This window comes from Camponotus floridanus, unplaced genomic scaffold (genome assembly GCF_003227725.1).
Source record: "Camponotus floridanus strain SB8 unplaced genomic scaffold, Cflo_v7.5 scaffold3, whole genome shotgun sequence".
Lineage (NCBI taxonomy): Eukaryota > Metazoa > Arthropoda > Insecta > Hymenoptera > Formicidae > Camponotus > Camponotus floridanus.
In genome coordinates this window covers 3,620,482-3,644,845 of record NW_020229436.1, presented here as the reverse complement: position 1 = coordinate 3,644,845, position 24,364 = coordinate 3,620,482, and the positions used below count along the sequence as shown (strand labels likewise).

The following is a 24,364-nucleotide window of genomic DNA, read 5'->3' as shown; positions in this document are numbered from 1 at the left end:
AAAAAAGCAAACCTCTTTCTAAAACGTATACCACGATATGCAGTTTAAAATATAACGCAATTATCGTGGGAAAAAAAAGAAAAAAAGCATTTATGTTTTGCCATGCAACTTAATAAGTGATTTTATACAAAGCCATAATTTAGTATATTTGTTTTTTATTAAATTTTAACATAAAATATATTTATTTTATGTAATAATATTATGTAATAATATGAGAAAGGTGATACATTTATTTTTTATGGGACTTGTAATATTTTACTAGTTTCATGAATATTTATTTGTTTTACATAGTAATTTTAGTAATTTTATCATGATTTAGGAAATTTTTGTATTGTTTAGAAAATGTAACCTAATAAATTAAAAGTATAAAAAAACTAACACAATGCACGCAATCCTAAAATAAAATTGAAAATTTTACATTAATAATAGTAATATTTTTAAATAAAAATCGATCAATTTTTGGACAAGTTATCATGGTATATCATTGTTACATAATATTATTACACAAGTGTTACTATATTTTAAAATGAAAAAAATTTTTCTAAACTTATGATGAAGAAATAAAAGGAACAGAGTACATCCTTTTGCGCTATTCCGTATTTATTTTTCAATAAACGTGTCGTTACAATATACGTGTCGTTACAATATACGTTAATTAGCGTGAAGGGTTAGTCACGTGGTAACGTTATCATCGCTGTACCATTTTTCATTATTTTGTATGCAATCTATTCGCGACAACGGCTTGCATTGTATGCGTGCATGCGTGAGAAAGTTTATAAACGCACCATCGTATACAATACTATCACATTGTTGCGTTTATGTGTCGTACCAACGTCAACGTGCGACCATATAATGTACTGCAGGTCATCGGGTCAGTTACAAAGACGGCTTACGCTCGAAGTGAGTTGCAAATTGATCGATAAAACAATGTCGTTGAATTATTTTAGAGCGAGCCTCGCCGTGTTTTCTCACAGTGCGAATTTACTCGCTATGAATTATTTACACGCCGGATGAGGAGAATTTCCGCTATTTAATTTTCGCTCTTTGCGTTCACTGACAGAGAGATAATGAAAACTTTCATTAAAAAACTTCACTTAACAAAAAGTAAACGGAGAAAATACAAAATATAATCATTTCACTATATTTCCGTTATACACCGTTCTCATTTTCTTCGTTTAAATTGCAAACAGCTCGACACTGTACACATTTTTTTGTTCGCAGTAAATCCGTTGATTGTGTCGCACTTGGTAAATATTATTAACGAAAATATTTTAGTATAATTATATTAAAGAATATTTTACAGGTCGTGCATTTTTCTTTCGATTTTATATAATTATTTGTCTGCGCGGGGAAAATGCTGCTTTAATAAAAAATTATGTTTTAATTGGATAGTTATTTTTCATAACTTTATAATTTTCAATATTAGATATCTCATACCGCATTTTAATCACGATGCAATTTATATTAAAGTTTAAAATTATAAAAACTATGGAGAATATAAAATTTTATTATTTGCAGTGACCTAATTTTTACCGAAACCATACGAGTTTGATGTGAGATGAGCGCATGATGCATCGTCGGTTGCAATGAACGAAGTCGAGTATGTGAACTCTTTTTATATACACGCCGCAGCGTGTGTTTTGTCGGGCATGCACCTAGTCATAATCGGTCTCTGTCGCGTCAACGACGCCTTTATACGATGCATCCGACGTTATTATGTAGCACGGACACCACGTAATATACATATAACGGCGGCCTGAAAGGGGGGGCTTCGCGGGGGGTCAATCGCAAAGATGGTGCACACGCCTAAGGACTGATCGATCACTTAACTGCTTTGTCGCTCCGTCACGGCGCAATTCTCCCGTGTTCCACTTTTCATCCAGGTCCGTACAGATTTCCACGTGCATATCGCCGAGGCAATTTTATCGTGCATATTCCGCGTATAACGTCATACATAGGCAAATCGCCATTTTTCTTGGCTTCGCTTCTAACATTTATGGCGCTAAAAGAAATGCGCGATAGATACTATGTATATTTCCAAGTTAACCGAAGAACGTACTTTAACTCGAAGGGAGAAAGATGTGTATACAAAAATGATACGTGAATCCTTTTTTGACGATAAAGATGTAGATATTACGATTTAAATTTCACTTATAAAAAATGCCGTACATTAAATTTACAAAGTAAATATTAAATAAACGCACTCTGTTAAACGACGCCAATATTATACACCATGTAGTGTGTCGCACGATGCAAACTTGCCGTCATCTTTCGAATACGTCTGAGATGTCGCTAATTAGTGAACAAGCCTTCCGTAGCGTTGTCGCATATCGAGTTTCGAAAAGCGCGACGGTAAATTTCGAAGGGTGATTTACGCGAAAGCTCTAATTGAATGCTAAGTCTGTTCATGTACCTTGAACGCTCGTTATATATTTCTCGCGTTTTCTTATTAACTTATAACCACGTCGCTAACTGTAACGCGATAATTTATTACCCGATACGTAATGTAATGTAAGAAAAACGGGATTCGCCGGAGGCATTCCTTTCTAATGATTCATCCAGAATGATCATCACGAATGCACCGCGTAAATTCGTTTTAAACTATCGGAGGTGGATGCAACGTGCAATGGGTAAAGTGGAGCGCTGGGCCAACTGGGTCACGCGCATTAAAAACAAAGCCACCGCCACCATTTAAAGGGAATCAGGGAAAGTATCTCCACCCGGCGGGATAATACATTGTCGGAAAACGCTTGCGGCCACACCATTGTCTTTAAGTAGGTAATGCATCGGGTGTCCGTCGCCATCGTCGTCGTATTTGTCGAATTAAAACTTCGCCTTGCGATGCATTAGTAGGAACGAATGGCTGGCAAACTTGCCGGCGAAGTAAAACGCTTAATGGTACGATCTCTACGCGGTCGTCGGACAAAAACTTTGTCCGTCGATTTGCGACTTTGATTGCCCGGCTTTCGTTTTTGTCGGATTAATCGGACAATATAAGACTAATTCAATGATAAAGATATCTATTAGTTCTTCATGATAGCCGACATATCGATCAATTTAAATGCGATTTCAGAATCTATTAACACGTAAAATAAATCACAGTTACATTAGAGCAGCTCTAATAAACAAAATCTTTGATTTTTATCTGGCTATTATCGTATACGGGGTTTCTTATTCACTATAGACACCCCTAGGTCTTAGGCCTTTAGGAATATTTATGACAGACTACACCAAAAGAAAAAAAAGTGACATTTCGTATTTGAATATTTTAAGTGTTTGAATATGTCCATTGGAAGTTAATAGAAAAATTCCTTGACATGCCTACGGGTCATCGAATACACTATACGAGTGGTGCATTAAAAATTGTGCACATTCACATTTTTTCGTATTCAGTTCACGCCGCGTTCTCTACGCTTCGATTATTTATTCAAATATTTCGACGCTCTTGAGCTCTTCGTATATTTAGTTTAGTTTAGTTTGTTAACGATGACCCCGCTGAATGTCACACGTTAACCTTTCATCGAGTATCTTCGCAAAAAGGATCAGCAAACATTATTATAAAGTGAAATTTTACCTTACTTTAAGCTTACCTCAAGCTTACTTTAAACTAAATCTCAAGTTTACCTGTGTAAGTTTAACACATGATAATGTCATTGTTAGTAATGGGGAAACTTGCAAAATTAAATTACAGCAGTGCAACTACGTTGTACGAATTAAATTTTAATACAAATATAAGAATGTCTATTTTAGAAGGTTATTATACATTACAATATTTGACAAAAATATGCAAATCAGAGAATGAATTAACTACTTTAAATTACTCTTCTTTGAACACTGATGAAAAAGATATCTTTAAAAACTGTGCAAAAAAAACAGTTCTAATTCTTATGTCATTTTAACCGTCAATCACCTCGATATTGCTTAAAGGAAGAACAATCTGTCTGCAGTGACAGTTTCCGATGCTTTTGCAATTCCTCTTACAGGCTGTCGCCAAGAAGAAGAGTAGACCGTTGTTTGATATTACGCTTACTTACTCGTCCGTCAATCTATCAAACCGGTAATTTTTCATAGACCACTCGTGAACGCGGTGAGGGATGGCGGCAAAAATTCATTTCGCGGCGAATAGCCCAAGCGAAGAGAATCCGTGCTGATGGTTTTTTTTTTCGGAAAATTGCCGTAAACGTGAAAACAACGAGCCAGGTGAAGTTCCAACAAAACAAGCAAGGTTCTACGTAGAAAAATATAACGAATCACTCGGTCGCATATCAATTGTGATAAATGCGTGCATTTATTCTCCGGGAATGTCTGTCGGGATGTCAAAAGTATATTCATTCGCAAAATATGATATGATATTGGTGACGTGCTTATTGCTATATTTAAAATTTATTTTATCGCGAGAAAAATGATGGAGAATAAGATCTCTTATATATGAATTGTAAATTTATAAACTATGATACAAATTTTTTACATGATGAAAATTAATATGATTTTCTTCTAATACTTCTTAATTTTATCTTACTTTCGAATCAAAGCTATATAAAAAAAATATTTATAAAATCAATCAACTATGAAAAGACAATTAATTATATATAAATGTAGGATGTGAATGAAGTATTAGCACGATAAATAAATGAAGAGTAAGAAAATGAAAATGAACAATAATTTACCAGTGCCATATCATGTTGTCATATTAATTCATAAATTAAAAAGAATGCGAATATGCATGGAACAGTAAATCATAAAACATTGCATGACGATGAGTTAATTCCGCGGATAACGGAAACGGATTTTGCAGTGGCGCATAAACGCAAATGGGAGCGTATCGGTTTACATACTGTAAGCTACGCTTGAATAATGTACAAAAATTAAGTTGTTTCTGCAAACAACATTTTGCACATTTTGACGTTTTTTTATAAATGCAACACTCTTTAAGTGCTGATGACGCAAAAAAATCCAGTGCGGTTAGCTCCTATGTCAATATAAACATTTTACGTATTCAACATCAAAAAATAAGATTAACTTCTTCCTTTAGATTATAGTATTGTTACATATGTATGTAATATAAATAAATGAATAATTCTCTCTATTAAGAGAAAAAACATGAATATATTAATTATGAAAACCGAAAAACTATATAAATAAAAAATTTTTTTAACTCATATACTTCACAAGAATTCATATATTCCGGATAAATTAAATTCTTTTGCAGTTTCAGAAATGTGAAAATTATTAAATTCGTATTTTGATTATTTTTTTGATAAAGTTCAAAAAAGATATATTTTTAAAAAATGATTAATGTTATAATTATTGCGAAATCGGCAGTTTTTTTCTTCCAAGATAAATATTATTTATTTGCATGAATAATATATTTTTGCGTTGCGTTAGTACCAGATATAGTCGCGAAAAAGCTTTACAGCTTGTCATAGTGATTGACGTCATTCAAATAATTTTTTAGGCCGAATGCTCACGGGATAGTGCGTTTCGCGTTTTAAGCGACGATTTATTGCCGCTTTATATTTAAAGATTAATCGCGATCCCATCCGCGGAGTATATCTAACGTTTCGCACGAATACAACCATATTTTACTCCCACATGGGATCAAAGGAAAGGAATAGTTTAGTAGACGTATTACTTGCGCGATCGTCGTGAATTAATATTTCAGGTAATCACATACTCTCGTTTTCATGCTTCGTCGATGACTTCGGGGCAAGTTTACGAAGCATCGCGTATCCCAAGTTCATGCGCAAATGTAAATCATTATTAGTGTAATCCGCGAGAGAACGCAATGCTCGCGGCGACATTTCTGTTAAAGGAAAATTACGTGATAATGATATGGCATGTGTTATAAGCAAATTGGTAACACTTTAGGCGACGTTATATCGATAATAGCAATTGGAAAGAGATTGAAAACGCACTCAATTATGAGACAATACATCGAAAAATTATCTCGAATGGAAAATCCTCTTTGTATATTGTATATTTATAATATTCTTTCGTATAATGAAATATAATAAATTAAATTTTTCAAATAAGTAACGCAATTTTATTCTTTTGCTAATGTAATAAATTATATGTATAATAGTATATTAAAATATTCTATTGTAAGAGAGAGAGAAAGATAATAAACGAAGCAAAAAGAATAAAATCTACATAAAATATAAGATATTTTATCGAAGCATTGTTGTTATAGAAACATTGAACAAAACAAACGTTAAACAAAAAATTACAAGTATGAAATATATATTAGTCGGCAAAGTCATTATATAGCATTACCATTATCACATATCTTTTACGGTATTTATCACTTATTCTTACAAAATTTTGGGTATAAGTATTTTATTATATATTTTTTTATTTGTGTGTAACTTCGTTATAATATAAAATATCTATAATTGATTATATATAATCGATTGCTTTTGTAGGTTTTTTCATTTATAGATACATAGTTCACAGAATTATTTTATCATTTGATAAAAAAACTATTTTATTTAAGGGATGAGAACTTTTCAAAATTTAATAATTTAATTTTTTATTTTAACGATGCTCTTGATTCTACAAATACTGTTAATTGTTGGTTTAATTAACAATTCTTTGATTTTGTAATTATTGTCAAAATACATCTTTTTTTAATTAATCTAAGTAATGCGAGTAAGAAATTTCACTTGGATTCTCTTATAATAATGGATGAATCCTTCTAAATTCTGTGATTGTCACTAATTAAGAGTAATTCATTGTGGGAGGGCAAAATAATTCACTGACGACCAATACTATCAATCGACGAATTACGCGTGCGCTTAGCTAAATGATTTTTGTTCCACTTTCACACGCATTTTTCATCCACTGATTCTTATGTCGAGCACAAGATATCCTATTTGTTAACGCTTGAAGAATAAATAGAATGCGTATTATAAATTTTCTTATATTAATTATTTAAAAATTAAAACATGCAAAAAACATTTTAGCGATTTTAATTCTTTAATTTTTAATTTTATCTTTATTTTTTAATTTTTAATAGATTAATATAGCATATTTCGAAATTAATATTTTTATTTTTTAACGAAAATATTTTTTCTTAATTTACAGTCAACTGAAATCTACAGAAAAAAAGTTAGAAAATATATAACAAATCAATTTATTTTACAGAAAAATTCGTTACTTAAAATGTTTATTTCCACTTAATTGATTTTTCTTCAGGATTTTCCAGTATATATTTTTCATGTAAAATTCATTTATTTCACAATTCGTAACGAAATTCAGAAGAGTTCAATTTATAATTTAATCGCGCAATGCAGAAATTAAATTTGAAGATTGTATAAAACATGCATACAGAAATATATCAACATGTATACATATTGAAGATATAGAATATGAAGTTTATAAAATTATAAGTAAATTTCTCTATCTTGATTATCTTGATTATCTTGATTATAAGTGAATTTATCTCTATTTTGAATTATATAGTTTATTATAGAAAAATGAAACTAAGTTATCAATTGTAAAAGAATGCTTTTTGTTTGAAATACATTTTTTAACATTTCTTACGTGCGCTGCATTCAATCACCCGCGATAATTTTAAAGTTTTAAAGTAGTATAGAAATATACTGCGTTTTAGAAGGAAAAATCGTCAAAGGGCAATCCGGGAAACTGAATGTTGGCCGCGATAGAATGTCTGTTTCTTAGTGCACTTACTGAAATCTCGTTGACTATGAGTGAGAACAGACTATCCAGCTGACAATAAAAAAGAGCCAGCTTCGCTGTTCAAAAACACCGAAAGGAACGTTTGTTCCTTTTAGCTTTAAGATCCTGATACATCATAAAATACGCGAAGACGGAGAATGGGGTTTCCTTCCTAAAAATTTTATGACCCTCGCGCAATTGACCGTTTATTCCTGTCATGACCGGCTGTTCGCATATATGTATGTACATTATTAAAGTACATTTATTTTCTGGGCAATCAAAAAAGAAAGAAATATTTTTTGTGATATTCTTTAATAATTTAATTGACTCCAATAAAATAAACTCATAATCGTATTATTAGAATAAATTCATCTACAATATTTCAATTAAATTATATCAGTTTAATTTATTTTTTATTCTAAATTAATTTAAATTCGCGCAATCTTAAACTTGTGTACAAAACGCATCATTTTGAAAACATGACTGTAAAAATATAATTTCGCGTTTAATTGTTCTTTATTGCGATAATTATAAGTTTAATTAATTGCGTGCAATATTTTACATAATTTAATAGAAAAAAAAATTATTTTTTTGTACGACATAGTTGGAAGCAGAAGCGAAATAACAGAGCATCGGCTGACGTTTGTCGGATGAATGTGCATGCGAAAAAGCAATTTTCGACCATTTTCCGGACGGGAATAAGCCGTGATGAGACTGATTCGGATTGCTAATCGGAGCAGTGGAACAAGCGATCCTAAGTATATTAAGCGCATTTCATTCGTTTCGATACGATACTATGGGATCGTCAGTAATCGAATCTCTTCTCGTTTGCGCAATTTTCTGCCTTCCGCCAATTCGCATCCTTTCAATTAGATGTTAATGGCCGAGTTATCGAAATTATCCTAGACTGCGGTAATATCACGCAAGATGTATATGCGTGTGAATATGCACAAAGAATATTGATTCGCCGATTTTGCTACGTTATGTTACATTATATTATACATCGTTAAAAATAAATAATTATCATATATAAATAATTATTAAAAAAGTGAAAATATAAAAATGTAAAAATTATTCAAATGATCAAATCAAATAAGAAGCAAAAGAAGACTAAAACATGGTGCGCAGGTAATGGTGCGTGATACTAATAATATATCATGATAGAAATTTTATAAAATTATTTATCTTACATACAATGAGAAGCGCAAAAATATATTTAAAATGTACTATCGACGACGATTCAACCCTGCTCTGGATCTTTTTCAAAGTCAAATAGGAAAAATATAATCTTATATTAGAGCAGGGTCGAAAGTACATTTTAAACATATATTTTTCTTATTGTATGTAAAATAAATAACTTTACAAAATTTCTATTATAATGTATTATTAATATCCCGCACCATTACCAGCGTCTTTGGTTCCTAGCCTTTTTTTACTTCTTAAATAATTATTATATAAATAAATATTTCTATTTAATATATATGTTTTATTTATCCGTTATATTATATTTATTTATTCGTTACATCCGTTATAGAAATAAATATAAGAAATTAATATAAGATTAAGATTCATAAAATTTCATTCAAAATGAACGTACAATTCTCTGTGAAAATTCAAATAATTCAGCTTTTTATTCCGAAGGACTGCTTTTGTTCATTTCTTTTATTATTATCGAGATTTATTTTAATAATGTAATGGCATGAAAATACTAATAGAAACTCAATACTGATATTACAGCTAGTTGCACTAAATTTAATAAGCGACCGCACCGATCCATATACACGTACACGAGTCGATCATCAATGACCCGCGCCAAGATTCACCGCCACACAAGCGACCGCCGGGATTGGTTGCAGGCAAACGCGAGGTCGTCCGCAATTTCAGGCCACCGTCACAGGACACGGCAACGAGAGAAGTATATAGGAGGAAGTACATAGTTCAGAAAAGGAAAGGAGGATGCATGCGCATATAAAGGAGATATCCGATTAATATGGCATAAATAACGTTTGAGGAAACGAGGGATGAGAGAGATGGAGGGATGCAGATATAGGCATATCGATGGATAGCGAGAAATTGTGAGAGGGGTAGGAGGGAGCGACATTTCGCGGCATTTAATGCATAACAAAATGAGTTTACATTGGCCGCGAAGGGATGGCAACGGGGTTAGTATAGTAGGGCACACATATAATGAACAGTTTGGTAGAGGAACGGATGTGTACGAGGGGTCAGGAGGATCGTTGCGAACGAGGTCGGGAGGGGGTTCGACTGCATAGGCGACTTGGAGTTGCGCCAAAGGCAATATGCATTAGCTATCGCGTATTTTGAAATTCAAGCCAAAGCAGATTAAACACTATGGCGATCCTGTGACTGGTCTGTCAATCGCTTCTTATATTATTCTTTTGCCCCGCCAGCCTTTTCATCTCTGTGTATCCACTGCATCCTAAATTGTTCGTGTCGTGTTTTCCCATGCATAATGAATGTCAATTCGATATGCTTAAGCTTTTAGGCACTTCGATCGACGAACACGTTCCGGAATGCGGTCGGATTTTGGTTGCGGGTAATGTGCGCGTAAATTCACCGAATCGCAGCCCGATTGAGAGAGAAAGAGAGACAGAGAAAGAGAGAGAGGCCCGTATTAAAGATTAATTGTCGAAATGACCGAAATTATTGTCTCTTATAGCATTCGTAGAGGGCAGTTTGTCGCAAATGAATGCGATCACAGATTTCACCTCAGCCTGGTGAAATTATGAAGCAATATAATAATACATGTGTGGACATTTTTTTTTAATTTTTTAGCTTTTTATAAAATACATTATTCCTATTAAAAATAAATTTAAATGGAAATTGATCATAAATATTTCTCGGTTTTATAAAAGTGAATTAAAGTATTGTTATTTTCTTATTTTATTAATCTACTTTTCTTTTATATCTAGTTTTCATAATAGTTTCTCATTATAAATTTCTTCATAATTACACTAATATTCTTACATCCATTATACATATTTTTTTAAAATCAGGTTTATATCTAGAAAATTTTATATATCTGAAAAAATCTTCTAATTTATAAGAGTAATAGCACACATAATTTTAGGTGCTCTTAAAATATTTTTAATGTACCTAATATTTTAGCATCTTTAATATATCATATGATAATAATTTAAAAGACATATAATATATAATCGATGTATTATTTAAATATTTGTACAAGATATAGATACTTTTTCATCAATTCTTAGAACTAGAAAATTAATAGACTTTTTTATACATGACTTTCATGAATTTGCAGGATTAAACGCCTTTCTCTATTCTGTTCCTTAATGAATATCACACAATTATTCAATCTGGAAGTTTCTTAATTAAGTTGAAAGTCAATCTAAGACCTTTAGAATTGAGTAGGTTATAGAAATTCGTGGAGATTTACTGCTACTTAATAAATAAAAAAGAGAATAATATCGTGCAAAAGATTTGTATTTCCTGCAAATACAATATTTTACATATTTTCCTTAATTTCTCCTATATCTGTGATAATTATAAAATTCTAAATGCATCAAAAATTAACAAAATAATCTTCGAAATAGAAATAAATTAAATATATGTATAATTAATATTCGAAAATTTTATGTCACAAAAGTCTTCGTTTATCTTAATACTTTTATATGTCTGATTATTAAAAAAAATAATCTTAATTTAATATTATAATTATTAATTTTAAAAAGTTAATAAAGTTTAAATAAATTTAATGACGATAATAGTCAATTTCTTTCAATTTCAATTATTCGTTTATGCTTTGCCAAGCAAATATCTTTATTCAGCGTCAATAAGATTACTTCAACGAGACTGTCCACAATGCTGCATTGCCAAGACTTGCGATTAAACCAACGAGCATACCGACGTCTTTCATGATATTTCAATTATCTAACCAGCCCAAGTGCGGTTATCTATTCGCATAAAGGAAGGGTGAGGTTTCAGTTGTTCTATCATAGTCGGCTATTATAACCAGATCAATTTGCTCAAACGTAATAGTTGCATTTCAAGCAATTAACGCCAACCGCGTTTCTAGTTTCTCTCTTCTAGTTTCTCTTCTCCACAAAGGTTGATTTGGTTAAATAACAATATACAGATATAATTACAACAGATAATATTACTGATAGTTAACATTTATCACATTTAATCTTTATATACTTCTAAAATATTAATCAACATTTAATCTTTATGTATATCTGTATAAAATATTAAAATAGAAATAAATCTAAAATTTAACTGCTAATTATCTGTGAAATTAAATTAAAAAGTGCAAAATTAATCGTGATATTAAGTAACTATATATTAATAAATATGTTTCTATGCATATGATGCTGGACTAACATATTTACTATTTATGATATATATTCATAGAAATTTCCCATTTCATGTTGAAGCTGGTTCTCTGTTAGTTCATTCTTTAGACTAATTTGCAATGTTAGCCTTTGATATTTATGATGTATAAACGTATTATGAAAATATTTAAAAAAGTCAGTACTCGCGGTAGCGTATCATCATATTGAATTAGCATATCTTAATTAACAACGAACGCTTTAAAACAAGCTTTTACAATGAGCAATCGATCAATTATACAAAAAGATCTTCGCGATTACTGTCATCAACGAGCGCTTCTTTTGTCGAACGGAATGCGGCTGACTATTTGTGCCGATTTTACTCATTTTGGTCGCTGGTATTGGGATCTAAATCACTTTGGTCGGGCCATTTGATTTACTAGTAATTACATATTGAGAGAACAGATCGCGCTTCCAGAACGGTTGACAATATATTGGCGGCAGCTTGTGCCCGAAAGTCCGATCCGCCAATATGCAATTCCGAGTGCAACTGCTACCTCTCATTCCTCCTCCCTCCACTCTGTCTCCCCTTCTATTTCTCACAAAATCCACCCGCCTATCTCGCTTTCCCTCATTCTATTTGACGAATATTAAGTGGTTTTCGGCTCTCGCAAGCGCGAACAGTATCGGAGATACCGTGGATATAATCGAGTAGCTAGAATTTATTCTGCATGCAGAATGAATGTGATAGATATATGATTCACGATAAATTATAGCACAAGAGTGACATCACAGTTGATGCAGGTGTACGATTTCACTTTGCTGCCAGTATTTTTGTCATAGCGAGTAGTTCGATTTGTTAAATTCAGTTTTGTAAGTTATGTTTGAACAGAACAATACAAAATAACGATACAAATAGAGAGATCAAAAAAAATTTTTTTAATAATGGTGTATATTAATTTATCCATATACATATCTTATCATTTTAGAATTTTTAACATTTAAAAATGCATTAAAAAATTTAAAAAATGATTTTTCAATGTCTATTTCTTAAATCTCTTTTTATTTAAAAATGCATTATTTATTGAAAGAAGTCTCTTAGAAGTCTCTTAGAAAAAAAAGATTATCAAAAATTTTTATTGTGCATGTCAAGAAAAGAATAGATAATATCACAAAGAAATCTATCTTTTTCTAAAAATTCTCTCTTTTTATATCTTATTAAATATTCTTCTTATATATCTATTAAAAATTAAATTAAAAATTAAATTAAAAAATATATATTATATATATTATTGTTTTCAATTATTAAACATTAATAATTTTAAATTATAATAGTGAATAATCGAAAACTATACATTTAATAAAATTTAATTCATTAATAATTTATCACCTAACAATAATTAATTTCTTATAACTACTGGCATATGAAATTTATATTTATAATTTTATTCAAAAATAATGTGAAACATTTTCTTATTATAAATATAAATATTGTACTTACGTAATCATCTTCTTGAGAATGTATTATTTTTGTTTCATTTCACATTTATCGCTTCTTTCATATAATATATTAAATTTTCCATCCTTCTTTATATATATCTTTGTGACTATATAATTTTATACCAATATTAATATATTAAGCTGCTTTTTTATAAATGTTAAATTTTGAATGTATTTCTATAAAAAATTATATTTAAAAAATAAAAACATAAAATATTTGAAATATAATATGTTAATGGAATATATGAAATATAATATGTTGACCGTATTAAATTGTAAATAAATGTAATTATATATTAAAACACAAATAAATGTAAATCTATTGCTTTTAATGTAATTATATTTATACAATAATTTAATAAAAAATTGAGATATGATCTTAATATATTAAATATTATATATATATATTATATATCAAATATTTTTAATTAATTTTAAAAATTTGATAATTGAATATAATTATTAAATCAATTTTAGAGATTTTTATCAATATCAAATGTTTTATCAATCGATCAAACTTCTGCGATCAACTTTTCATGTTTTAAGATAAATTTTGGAATTTCTGATTTCGAAGTCAACATTAATTATTTTTAATCACTATTTATACCGGCGATTAATATCATTTTAAAATATAATACAATAATGTAACAAAACGATAATATATCGAATATAAGCTAGTTTTATCACTGACGTCTGAAAAAAAATGATATGACATCTAAAATAAAAAACTTCCCACGCAATCAGTATTATTCAATATGAATTTTTCATGTTCTTGATATATAATTTTATGAATTATTTGTCTACATAAAAATATCTCATTATAATATTCTATCATTATTTTCAATGTAATATTTATTATTTCAATAACGTTTCAATATCTGACATATAACTGACATAAACTTTGACTAATTTATATGTTTAAATTAAAATTAAATTAATTAATTGAAAGTTTTTTATTTCGCCAAGTATTTATTAGATCTCACGTCATTTAATTTTATTCCGAATAATATAAAATAGATAATAATAATGAAATGAGTGAATAAGCTATAAAAAATTAGCATAAAATGATCGCACATTAAGACTAAAAATAATGAATGAAAGTTTTTATGAAATAAATTAATTTCTAATTAATAAACGCTCTACTAACTACAAACAAAACTATAATATGCTATGCGAATTGAAATATTTCCTTTCTATTATCTTTCATATCTATACAAAAACACATTTAAATATATTTTCTTGTATGTAATAATTTAATATTTAACTCTTAAAACAATTTTGTAAGAAGAGAACAAAATATATATTTTAAATTTTATTATTTTCAATTTAAAAGAAGAAAGAAAATTAAAATATATCATTAATATTTAAATATTACAATTTTTATAGCACATGTTCCACATGTATTAATTTGTTTTTACTTCATACAATACAATCATAAGCCATCTTATTCTGATCTGCATTGTTTATAATAGATAAACATTATGAAAAATTTATTATGAATTTATTATTATATTTATTGTTAAAAAAATTTAGACAAACCCTTAATATATAAATATGTTTTATTTTACACTTATTATAATTATATAGTATTATTGTGCTGTACAACTATATCGCGGAAGCAAAAACAATTAATTTGGCAAGTAATACATAAATAATAAAATTACCTTTAATTACAGTTGCTTCGATGTCTTCTTAACCTCCTCCTCCTCTCTCATCCCTTTGTCGCTGTTCCTTCGTAGCACTCGTAAAAACACATTAATTATTGTCCCGCGCATCACTGAAATACGACGAACGCGCGATACTTTAATCGGCACTCCCGACGTTATTACAGACACGATACGCATTTTATTATACTATAAAAAAAGAATAATGCGGGAAATATCCTTGCACGATCCGATATACGCGTCGTCTCGCGAGTTAACGGAAAATGACGAATTTCAAGCGGAAGGAACACGCGGCCAAATTCACACACGCGCCTCATCACCCAGCGGCGTCGCTACACCTGTTGCTCCTAGGTACATTTTCTTCATATTTTGACTAACAAATAATATGTGCTCGTGCGTTTTACAAAGCATCCTTGTTACCTCTAGTGTTATATGTAAGATTCAAAACCTCAATTCGATAACTAAAGGTAAATATCCATCCATAATACGATAAAAATATAGCCTTTCCGATTGTCGCGCTTTAGACTTTGACTTTGAATAAACCTCGTGAAATGTGTCTTCAATTAATAGCGGACAAATATTAGATTTGTATTTCAAAATTAATCAAGATTGCGTTTATACGTATTAATCATAATTGACCGACACTCCGAAGTCCATTCTTTTCGTATTTATTTAATATTTATTTAATAGCGAGTATTTATTGAATAGTTATCGACTGTAAATGAGTGCCGGCAACTACGCACGATACGACGTATTATTGTCAGACGCACTAGTTCGTTAATTACGCATATTTTGATAAGAAATAATCGTATCTCGCGTCGCATGATACTTCTCGCGATCACATTCCGAAGGATAATACGTACCTACTCGCTCCCTCTACTCTATCCCCTCTACCGCACGAACCGGCAACACACCGGTGGAATGTAAACAGCGCGCATACGTCACAGGTCAAAAAAACTCGCTCGGCGGCACAAAATATTTCTCGTATTATCAATGTGTGTCAGTATCAATGTGTATACGAGAAACTTCGATTTCGAAGCGAATGATGTCTACATATTATCAGTACGTATAGTCACGAAATTATGTATATGTATAATTTATATTTTAATTTATTAATTAATTTCTTTATTATTAATTAATTTATTAATTGTGTAATAAGTAACTGTTTGCCATGAATATTTCTTTACCTAATCTAACCTACTTTTTCAAAATAACTTTACAATAACTTTGATAAATGGGTTATTTTTGCATATGTATTGTGTTTTATTTTGTAAATTAATGCCACTCGATTGAGAGTTATACATACATGCATATCAAAGCTTAATAGAGATACTGTTACTTGAATTGTTTTAATGCCCATACTCCAATATAAATACATGTATGTATATATATTTTTAGATCTATGTATCTATGTATGCGTGCGTGAGTACGTAATGTATGTTGGTGTATGGGTATGTGTCTATAAAGATATTTTTTGTCTCTTTATATTTAAACTGATTTATGTATCATCCAGTTTCTTTTTGTTCCGTAACTATATATATTCCAAAAATGGGTCATAGTAAGGAGCTCGCCGGAAATCGATAAATTTTTCGCAAGTAGGTTAAATGCTTTATGCTTTATTAGAGTACTCTTGTGGTTTTCATCATATTGTACCTTCCTCGGTGATACGCATTACGCGCAATATGCAATTATGTGCCTTTACTGTGAACGTAACTGCATAACTACTACCGAGATTAAAGTGCTCATCAAGAGATATAACTTGTCACAATTGCAGTGTGCAATGTACGTAGGTTGATGAGATCTTCACATATAAATACTTGTTTAAGAAATAAAGTTATCTCATAAAACATTGACATTTTTAAGAATTTTAAATTTATTACATCTAAGAAACAAAGTTGTCTCGAAGTAGCACTTTATATGAAAACTAAAACTTATATTTATGTAATCAATATAAATTATTGAGTTTCTATCATTTCGTGTTTATTTTTCTTGTACGAAAAGTTTCACTTTAACGTAGTCAAATCTTTGATACAAAAATCGAACGAATAAAAAATTGACGTTTCTATCGATACTAATAATAATAGTGGAAAACCGGAATATCGTTCACAACGTACAATTCAGTTTATGGAACGAAACAGAAATTGGCGGTTGTGGTAATTGCGAGATATTGAAAATAGGTTGTTTCCGATAGTCTGACAAGAATTATATCATATTAATCTGTCGGGAAATGCAATTGCCAATCTACTGGTTTCGCTTTGATTAAGGCATAGAATAAACCATGGTCTTATTCACATCAAGAGAAAATAAACTTTTTATATAAAATTGCTCTTTAAGATTATATATACATATATTTATGCAATATTAATAAAATAATATTACATATTATAAAAAAAATAGTGTTATAATATAAAGAATTATTAGATATTTAGAATTAATTACAATAGTATCCAAGAAATTTCTCACAGTAAGAAGAATGCTGTTACATTAATGGTTATTTAAACTTTGTAACTTTGTTGCTAATAAAAGCATGAATCTCGTTAAACATTAAACGGTAACTATATTTCTTTTGCGTAACTATGCATTAAATTCACAAAGACATATAAGTCTTTTCCACGCTATTTTTTATCGCTTTTCTATGCTTATTTTTTATATCTCCACTAAAGAGTTAATTTTCCGAAAGGGAAGAATTCGAATATATGTAAAGTCATTTCTCACCTTAAGACGTCGACAGAATCTCGGTCACGAGATGATACTGCGAATATCTTTGCGAATTATCTGAGGAAAGACTGTGCCAAATGTCAGGCAATAACGGGATAATGCGATTACATCCGCAAAGGTAACATCGTACGAGTGAGTCTCAAATCGACAATGGCTTCATTGCCATCAGACGAAATGGCAATTTAATTCAGAATGCCGCGAGACGATAATTGCTGCAATTGCGGGAAATTTCTAATTATCGCCAGGACGCCGACAAATCAAGTAAAGTACAAGAATCAATAAAGTGCAGCAAAAACGTAATAAAACTTTATCGAATACAAAAATTCGAGAATTTTTTGGAATCACTAATGTGTTAATTTCTGTTCTAATCAACAATTGCAAATTTATCGGTTTATAATTAACAATGATAATTAACAATGATAATCAATGGGTCTTGTTTCAGTATGATTTGTCTCGTTAGCGAATATTATGATTCACGAATTATTTAGATTTGAACAGAACATAACTTTTATTAATACTATATTAATAATATATCGATACATTTTGATCACAGAAATCCATTAAAAAAATAAAATAAAATTTGGTAACAAAAACATGTGTTGATAAAAAGAATAATCCTGATAATCCTGTTTTTCTGTTCTTTGTAGAACATTTGCAGTAATTAAAAATTAATTTAATAATGATACAATATATATACTAAATATATTTTGCAACCATTAATTTTATCTCATAGTAATTGAAAAAGTACTTTCAATAGTCATTCATCACTTTACTCTATTTTCATTTCTTCGTCACATTACTCTATTTTCATGTCTTCGTAAGATGCTTCATCAGATTTCAAGATTTGCACTATTTGTAATTTATTGATAAAAAGTTCAAAAATATTTAAAAAAGGTATATATACGAGATTATAAAGTGCAAAAAATATTGAGATAGATGATGATAAATAAGATTTGAAATTAAATTTGTACGATTTAAGTTTTCTTCTTTTAAAAACTTTAGTATTTTTGAAATGTGCTATTAATCAATTTACAGAACACAAAAAATTCTCCAATTCTATCAAAATATAACTTCCGTAATACTGTAATATACATGTGGTATTAAATGTAGAACCGGCAAGATTGATCGTGTGGATGAGCTGAACGAGTATAACGCTTACATTGCTTGCAAAATCAATATGCTCGCGTGGTCTTTTACCTCATACGTTCATTTATTACTCTCTTGTTTGCCGGTATCTCACGAGCGTGCACGTTAAACGAACGTTCGCACAAAGTAACGCATAAACGGTCGACCCATTTTTCTGTTTCTCAACATTTTTTCGCATACGTAACTTTTGTGCGAAAATGAAAACGATAGAACTGTGATAAAGCAATGCAAAAACAGAAAGCGGAAGATAATAACGTATCGTAGCATTTTGCGAGCTTTAATAATGGATCTTCTTATAGGCTGACGATATTCGGTTAAAATGTTTCAACGCATGTGATAAATCTTTATTATTTTTTTTCATCTCCAATAAAAAAAGTCATATAGACGCAAAAGAATTTAATTAAATCAAAAGTAAAAGAATGTAAATTAAAATTAATTTTTAAATTTTAAAATTAAATTCATGAAAATCGTGTACTATGTGATAATGATATAAATAGTGATTTATTAATAAGATTTTTTTATAACGAGAGCAGTTGAAGAATGTATATATATATATATATATATATATATATATATATGTATAAAAATAATATTTAATATATGTATATGATATATAATATATGTATATAATATATAATATATAATATGTAATATTTAATATATATATATAATATATAATATATACATATAATATATGTATAGGAGAGAATTAAAAAAGATCTGGACATACCATAAAAAATAGCTAAAGTGCGATAATAATATTGCTAAAATAAAATTGTGTACTTGAAAAAGGAAAAAAAAACAATATTCAAAACTCATCTATATTTTCATAATCTTCATACTTATGTTTACTTCCTAAAATGCGAATTTGTGCAAAATTGCACATTACATTACAGAAATCTGTTATCGATAAAAAATGATAAAAAATCGAAGCAAAAATTCATCCGAGCAAAAACCATCCAGTACGTTCTTTGGCGCGATTTATTGGGTGACACAAAACAAACGAAAGAGAGATGAAACACCCTTCGTTATCGATGACGATGGTAATGGTGGGTGTGGCACTGGGTACTGCACGGGATGCACTCGAGATGATTTTGCGGGGTAGTGAGTACGAGACGAGTGGTATAGAGGGTAGATCCGAAAAGAATGAAATAACGGACTGGGTTGTGGCCAACTGGCCGCGTTCCAACCAATCCTTTGTCGTTCGGATGCGACTGAGACTGTATTATGTATACCGTTCAACCGCCTTATATTCGTAGAATTGCCCCGTTGCATCCCATTCAAAATCATATTTCTCTGCGAGATTGCGAGCAACTAAGGGCGAGAAAGGAATAAGGCGTGTAGAATGAGCGTGAATCGATCCGAACGAGAGTCTCGTGACGTTTTACGTCGAGCGTTTGCAGCTCGAGAAATTATGTTCGCTCCAACTAGAAATACAATTACGCGAACGAAAAAGTTTCGATAGCATATTTTGTAACTTCAATGCTAGAATCGAGTATCTCTTAAGCATATATTTGCTTTTGTGATTTTCGTCAAGAATCATGACTAGAGATAAAATTCAGGATGAAACTTCTTTTCAATGATCCATATATATAGACTTCTCTTGCAACTTTTACAATTCGCAAATAATATTCTTGAAGTTATATATTTTTGCATCTCGAGATATTCGAACTTTCAAATATTAAAAATACAAAAATGTTCTATGGACTTTAACGCCATTCAACAGTTAGTATAACTTTTGCACTGATTCAATACTTTATTGCCGCATTCTCGAGTACATATATTCATAATCGCACGTCTGAGCGATTTTCATTCACGATTATGCTTTCTCCTCAGACGGTAGCTCCCAAAGGAGCGATTAAGAAACGGAAAGAATGAAGAATGATGTTTTATATATATATATATATATATATATATATATATATATATATACACTTGAGAGAGTGGGTGAATCGATTTGTAGAAACTTCGAGACCATTTCATTAAGAATTCCAGAACGGTATTCGAAACGTTGCTATTGTGATAACGGGTTCATCTTTACGATAAGTAATACGATGCACGTGGGAGTATCGAGTGAACTCGATGTAAATGAAGGAAATTTGATAGTTAATTTTATTGGGAAAAGTTGTATCATATAATTTCAAAAAATGTACATTGTATATAATAATATACATTCCTATAAATTTTATATACATTTCTATAATTAGATATAAAACAGTTTTTATATTTATAATCTTTTATTATAATTTATAGTATTATTGTGTACAATTGCATAAATATATTAATCACATTTTTAATTACAAGACAAAAGTATTTACGTACAGAATCTATGTATAATATTTATGTAAAACATAAATGTATCTGTTATTAATTAATTGATTTTTTGCGATGTCATCATTATTATTTAATTAATTTAAATCATAAATCAATTTTATGAATGAAACTTAAAAAAAATTTGAAACTTTTATGACAACAGAATAACATATAATACATACATATAATACATACATATTATTATTGCTGCATAAATGTTAATTAAATAAGTATCCATTCGCAAGAGGCAAAATTATCAAATAATTAATATTAAACCGCAAGCTTTAAAAATTTAGGAATTAATTGGCAATGATTATAATAATAAGAAATAAGAAAATAAGTTATCAACAATTTGCAAATAAATATTATAAAAGTATTTACAAAAAAATGGAAATGTTCATGATCATAAATAAATATGCTTTCTTGTTGAAAGTCGTATTACTCATTGATGTACTATTCTCGCGGGAGAGATAAGGATGGGATAGTAATGCCTCGAGAATGAACGATCCACCTCGATTCATGGAAATCTCGTGACGATTTCATTAAGTATTCGAGAGGGAGAACCTGAGGTTACCTCTTCTCATTATTAAGTGGAGCACATCCGGAATTGTCAGAGAATATAGTCAAAGCGCTGACAAAAATCTTTTCTGTAATATTTTAGAAAACAGCGTTGTCATTTTATTCTTAAATTATAGGATATATGTAATAATTATTCCGTATCATAATTATAAATTTTTTTATACTAAAGAAAATGAGTTTTATATATGTCCTTAAAACTTTCGGTAGATATTAAACAAATCTAGGATTTAACAATACTTTTAAATTAAATATCGCACGGAATTACATTTGTTATTTTTCCAGATAAAAAATGATAATTAAGTGAAAATGTAATCTAGTGTAAAAGAATCTTAAATTAAAATCTCACGGTGTGTTGTTCTCATAATATTCGCGCTGTCGCACGAAATAAACAATAAACTTACGAAGAATTTCCGACCAAGACGATTTTATTAACTGAATGGCGAAATATTTTTTTGTTCTTATTATTTCCTGGAATAAGTTGCAGTTCATTTTAAGATTACATAAAAATAATGCAACAAAATGCGGTGATGCTACAAAGATGTAGCCCCAAGAATTCCGCAAGCGAACTTCTCTTAGACCGTTCTTGTTATCATACAAGGCACGCACTCAAGGTAGAATACTCTATTTTGTACAATGTAATGCGGTTTGAGTGCGCCGACCTTTTCCTACTAATATTTTCTCGCCAAGTGAGCTCGTATACGCCTGATTAAATAAAGAAAACCTAATATACGGCGCGTATTATTAAGAAACTAAGTCTATAGTATAATAGAATTTTTAATAGTATAATAGAATTTTTCTTCCGAGGCCGATACTCTACAAAATGATTTATTTTTAATGCATAGATCAAGCATATAATAAAGTCAATATATTAAAATTAATTTGCATTTTAACATTACTCATTTGTATTTACATATTTTAATTATTACTTTAAACTGGTTTATTTGAATTATCTAAAGTAAATGTTTTGATCGACGATTCCAAATGCAAAAATAATCTCTCGTATTCGTTAATAGGCTTCAATTAAAAGTAAATAAATCAAGGTGCATTAATTGAGAGTTTCTTTATTAATTATTACATTAATTTAAATATTCGCTCGAATAGACAATTATCTTTCTTATTTACACTCTTTTTCCAATTCTGTGCACATTATTAAGTGAAAAGAAAGCCAGTCATCATGAGAGATCGTTAGGAAATTAAAAATTTCTGTATAATTCTAAATTAACGGGGTAATCAAGACAAGAACAAAGTGGCATATGATGAAAAGAAATTTAATTAAACTATCTTACTTTACGTATTTTATGCGATTTGCTCTAGTAATGAAAACTGTTGAGTATTTTTTCTATAGCGCAAACATATAAAAAAAACACATAAAAAAATCAATTCTCTCTGGTGGAAACTGCAAAAATAATTGCGTCAATTGACGTCCGACTATATAGGAAAACTTGGCGGTTGTCCTGTTAGTTAACGCAAATGGAACAGAATCGAAAGGGGTGTAGGACAAGCGAGGTAGGACGTCAAAGGCCTGGGGTAGATTCGTCCATAATTAGCTCCTGCTAGTCTATTCGAGTCTGCTTTAACGTGACGCCGTCTGGAAGTTTAACCGTACGTCGTCGTAAGTTGCGGTAAATCCAAGTAGAGAAGGGACGAGAATTTGTTTCTAGTAGACATCTTAAGACATCTTAAATGTATAATGAAATCAAAGGAGAAGATATACTTTCCTTTGAGAAGGAGATTTCCGTGATACATTCTTCCCACTTTTTGAATTTTAATTAAATATTAATTGTCGTTAACGGTAATCTACACGAATAAACTAGAAATTTTATTTGACTAGTCATATATTTTCATAATTATAGTTAAATTTATTGATTATATATAAACGCTGATAGTTTTTGTGTATATTATAGGATTATAAATAACATGTTTAATTAATCTCACTATTTTTGTGAAGAAAATGTTACATCAGTAAAAAGTATAAATGTTGCATCAGTCTGTAAATATTTAAAATGTTGCCTAATACCACAATTTATTCAAAATTATATTTGCATTTTCAATCTTGCAATTGTGCGACATGAAAACTCATTCTTAAGCTTTTGTACGAGAAACTGAATTTTCTATAAAAATTCTCCTCCACAATCTAAATTTTGAAGAATATTCCGCAAAAGTAATGTTTGCTTTCGCAGTAATTTATTTTACTCTCTCTGCACAAGATGTCAGGATATATTGCACACTTAAATGCCACTCTATAGTTACGATGGCGGCTCGTTTTTACAACGACTATTTATTATCAACATATTTTCTGAACATGTATAGCGAAATTTCAGAGCAATTGGTCATCGATAGCACAACATTTAATGAATCTAAATTGATATGTCAATATATATAAAAATATAACATACATAATAAAATGTTATAAATTTGTCTTTATATAGAAAATTTGAATAGAAAAAATCTATT

The 24,364-nt window shown here is 29.7% G+C and overlaps 1 protein-coding gene across 3 annotated transcripts in view; it reads left to right on the top strand.

Annotated features, from left to right (window-relative positions):
• LOC105249188 (neuronal acetylcholine receptor subunit alpha-7) overlaps window positions 1-24,364 on the top strand; it is a 182,794-nt gene that overhangs the window by 146,472 nt on the left and 11,958 nt on the right. The window contains exon 1 of one of the 3 annotated variants that reach the window (XM_025410178.1): window positions 16,172-16,216. The exons of the other annotated variants lie outside the window; for them this stretch is intronic. Within the exon in view, the coding sequence (XP_025265963.1) occupies window positions 16,197-16,216 (20 nt within the window). The 5' untranslated portion in view covers window positions 16,172-16,196. Of the gene's footprint in view, window positions 1-16,171; window positions 16,217-24,364 lie in introns of those variants that run through there. 3 annotated transcript variants of the gene reach the window in all.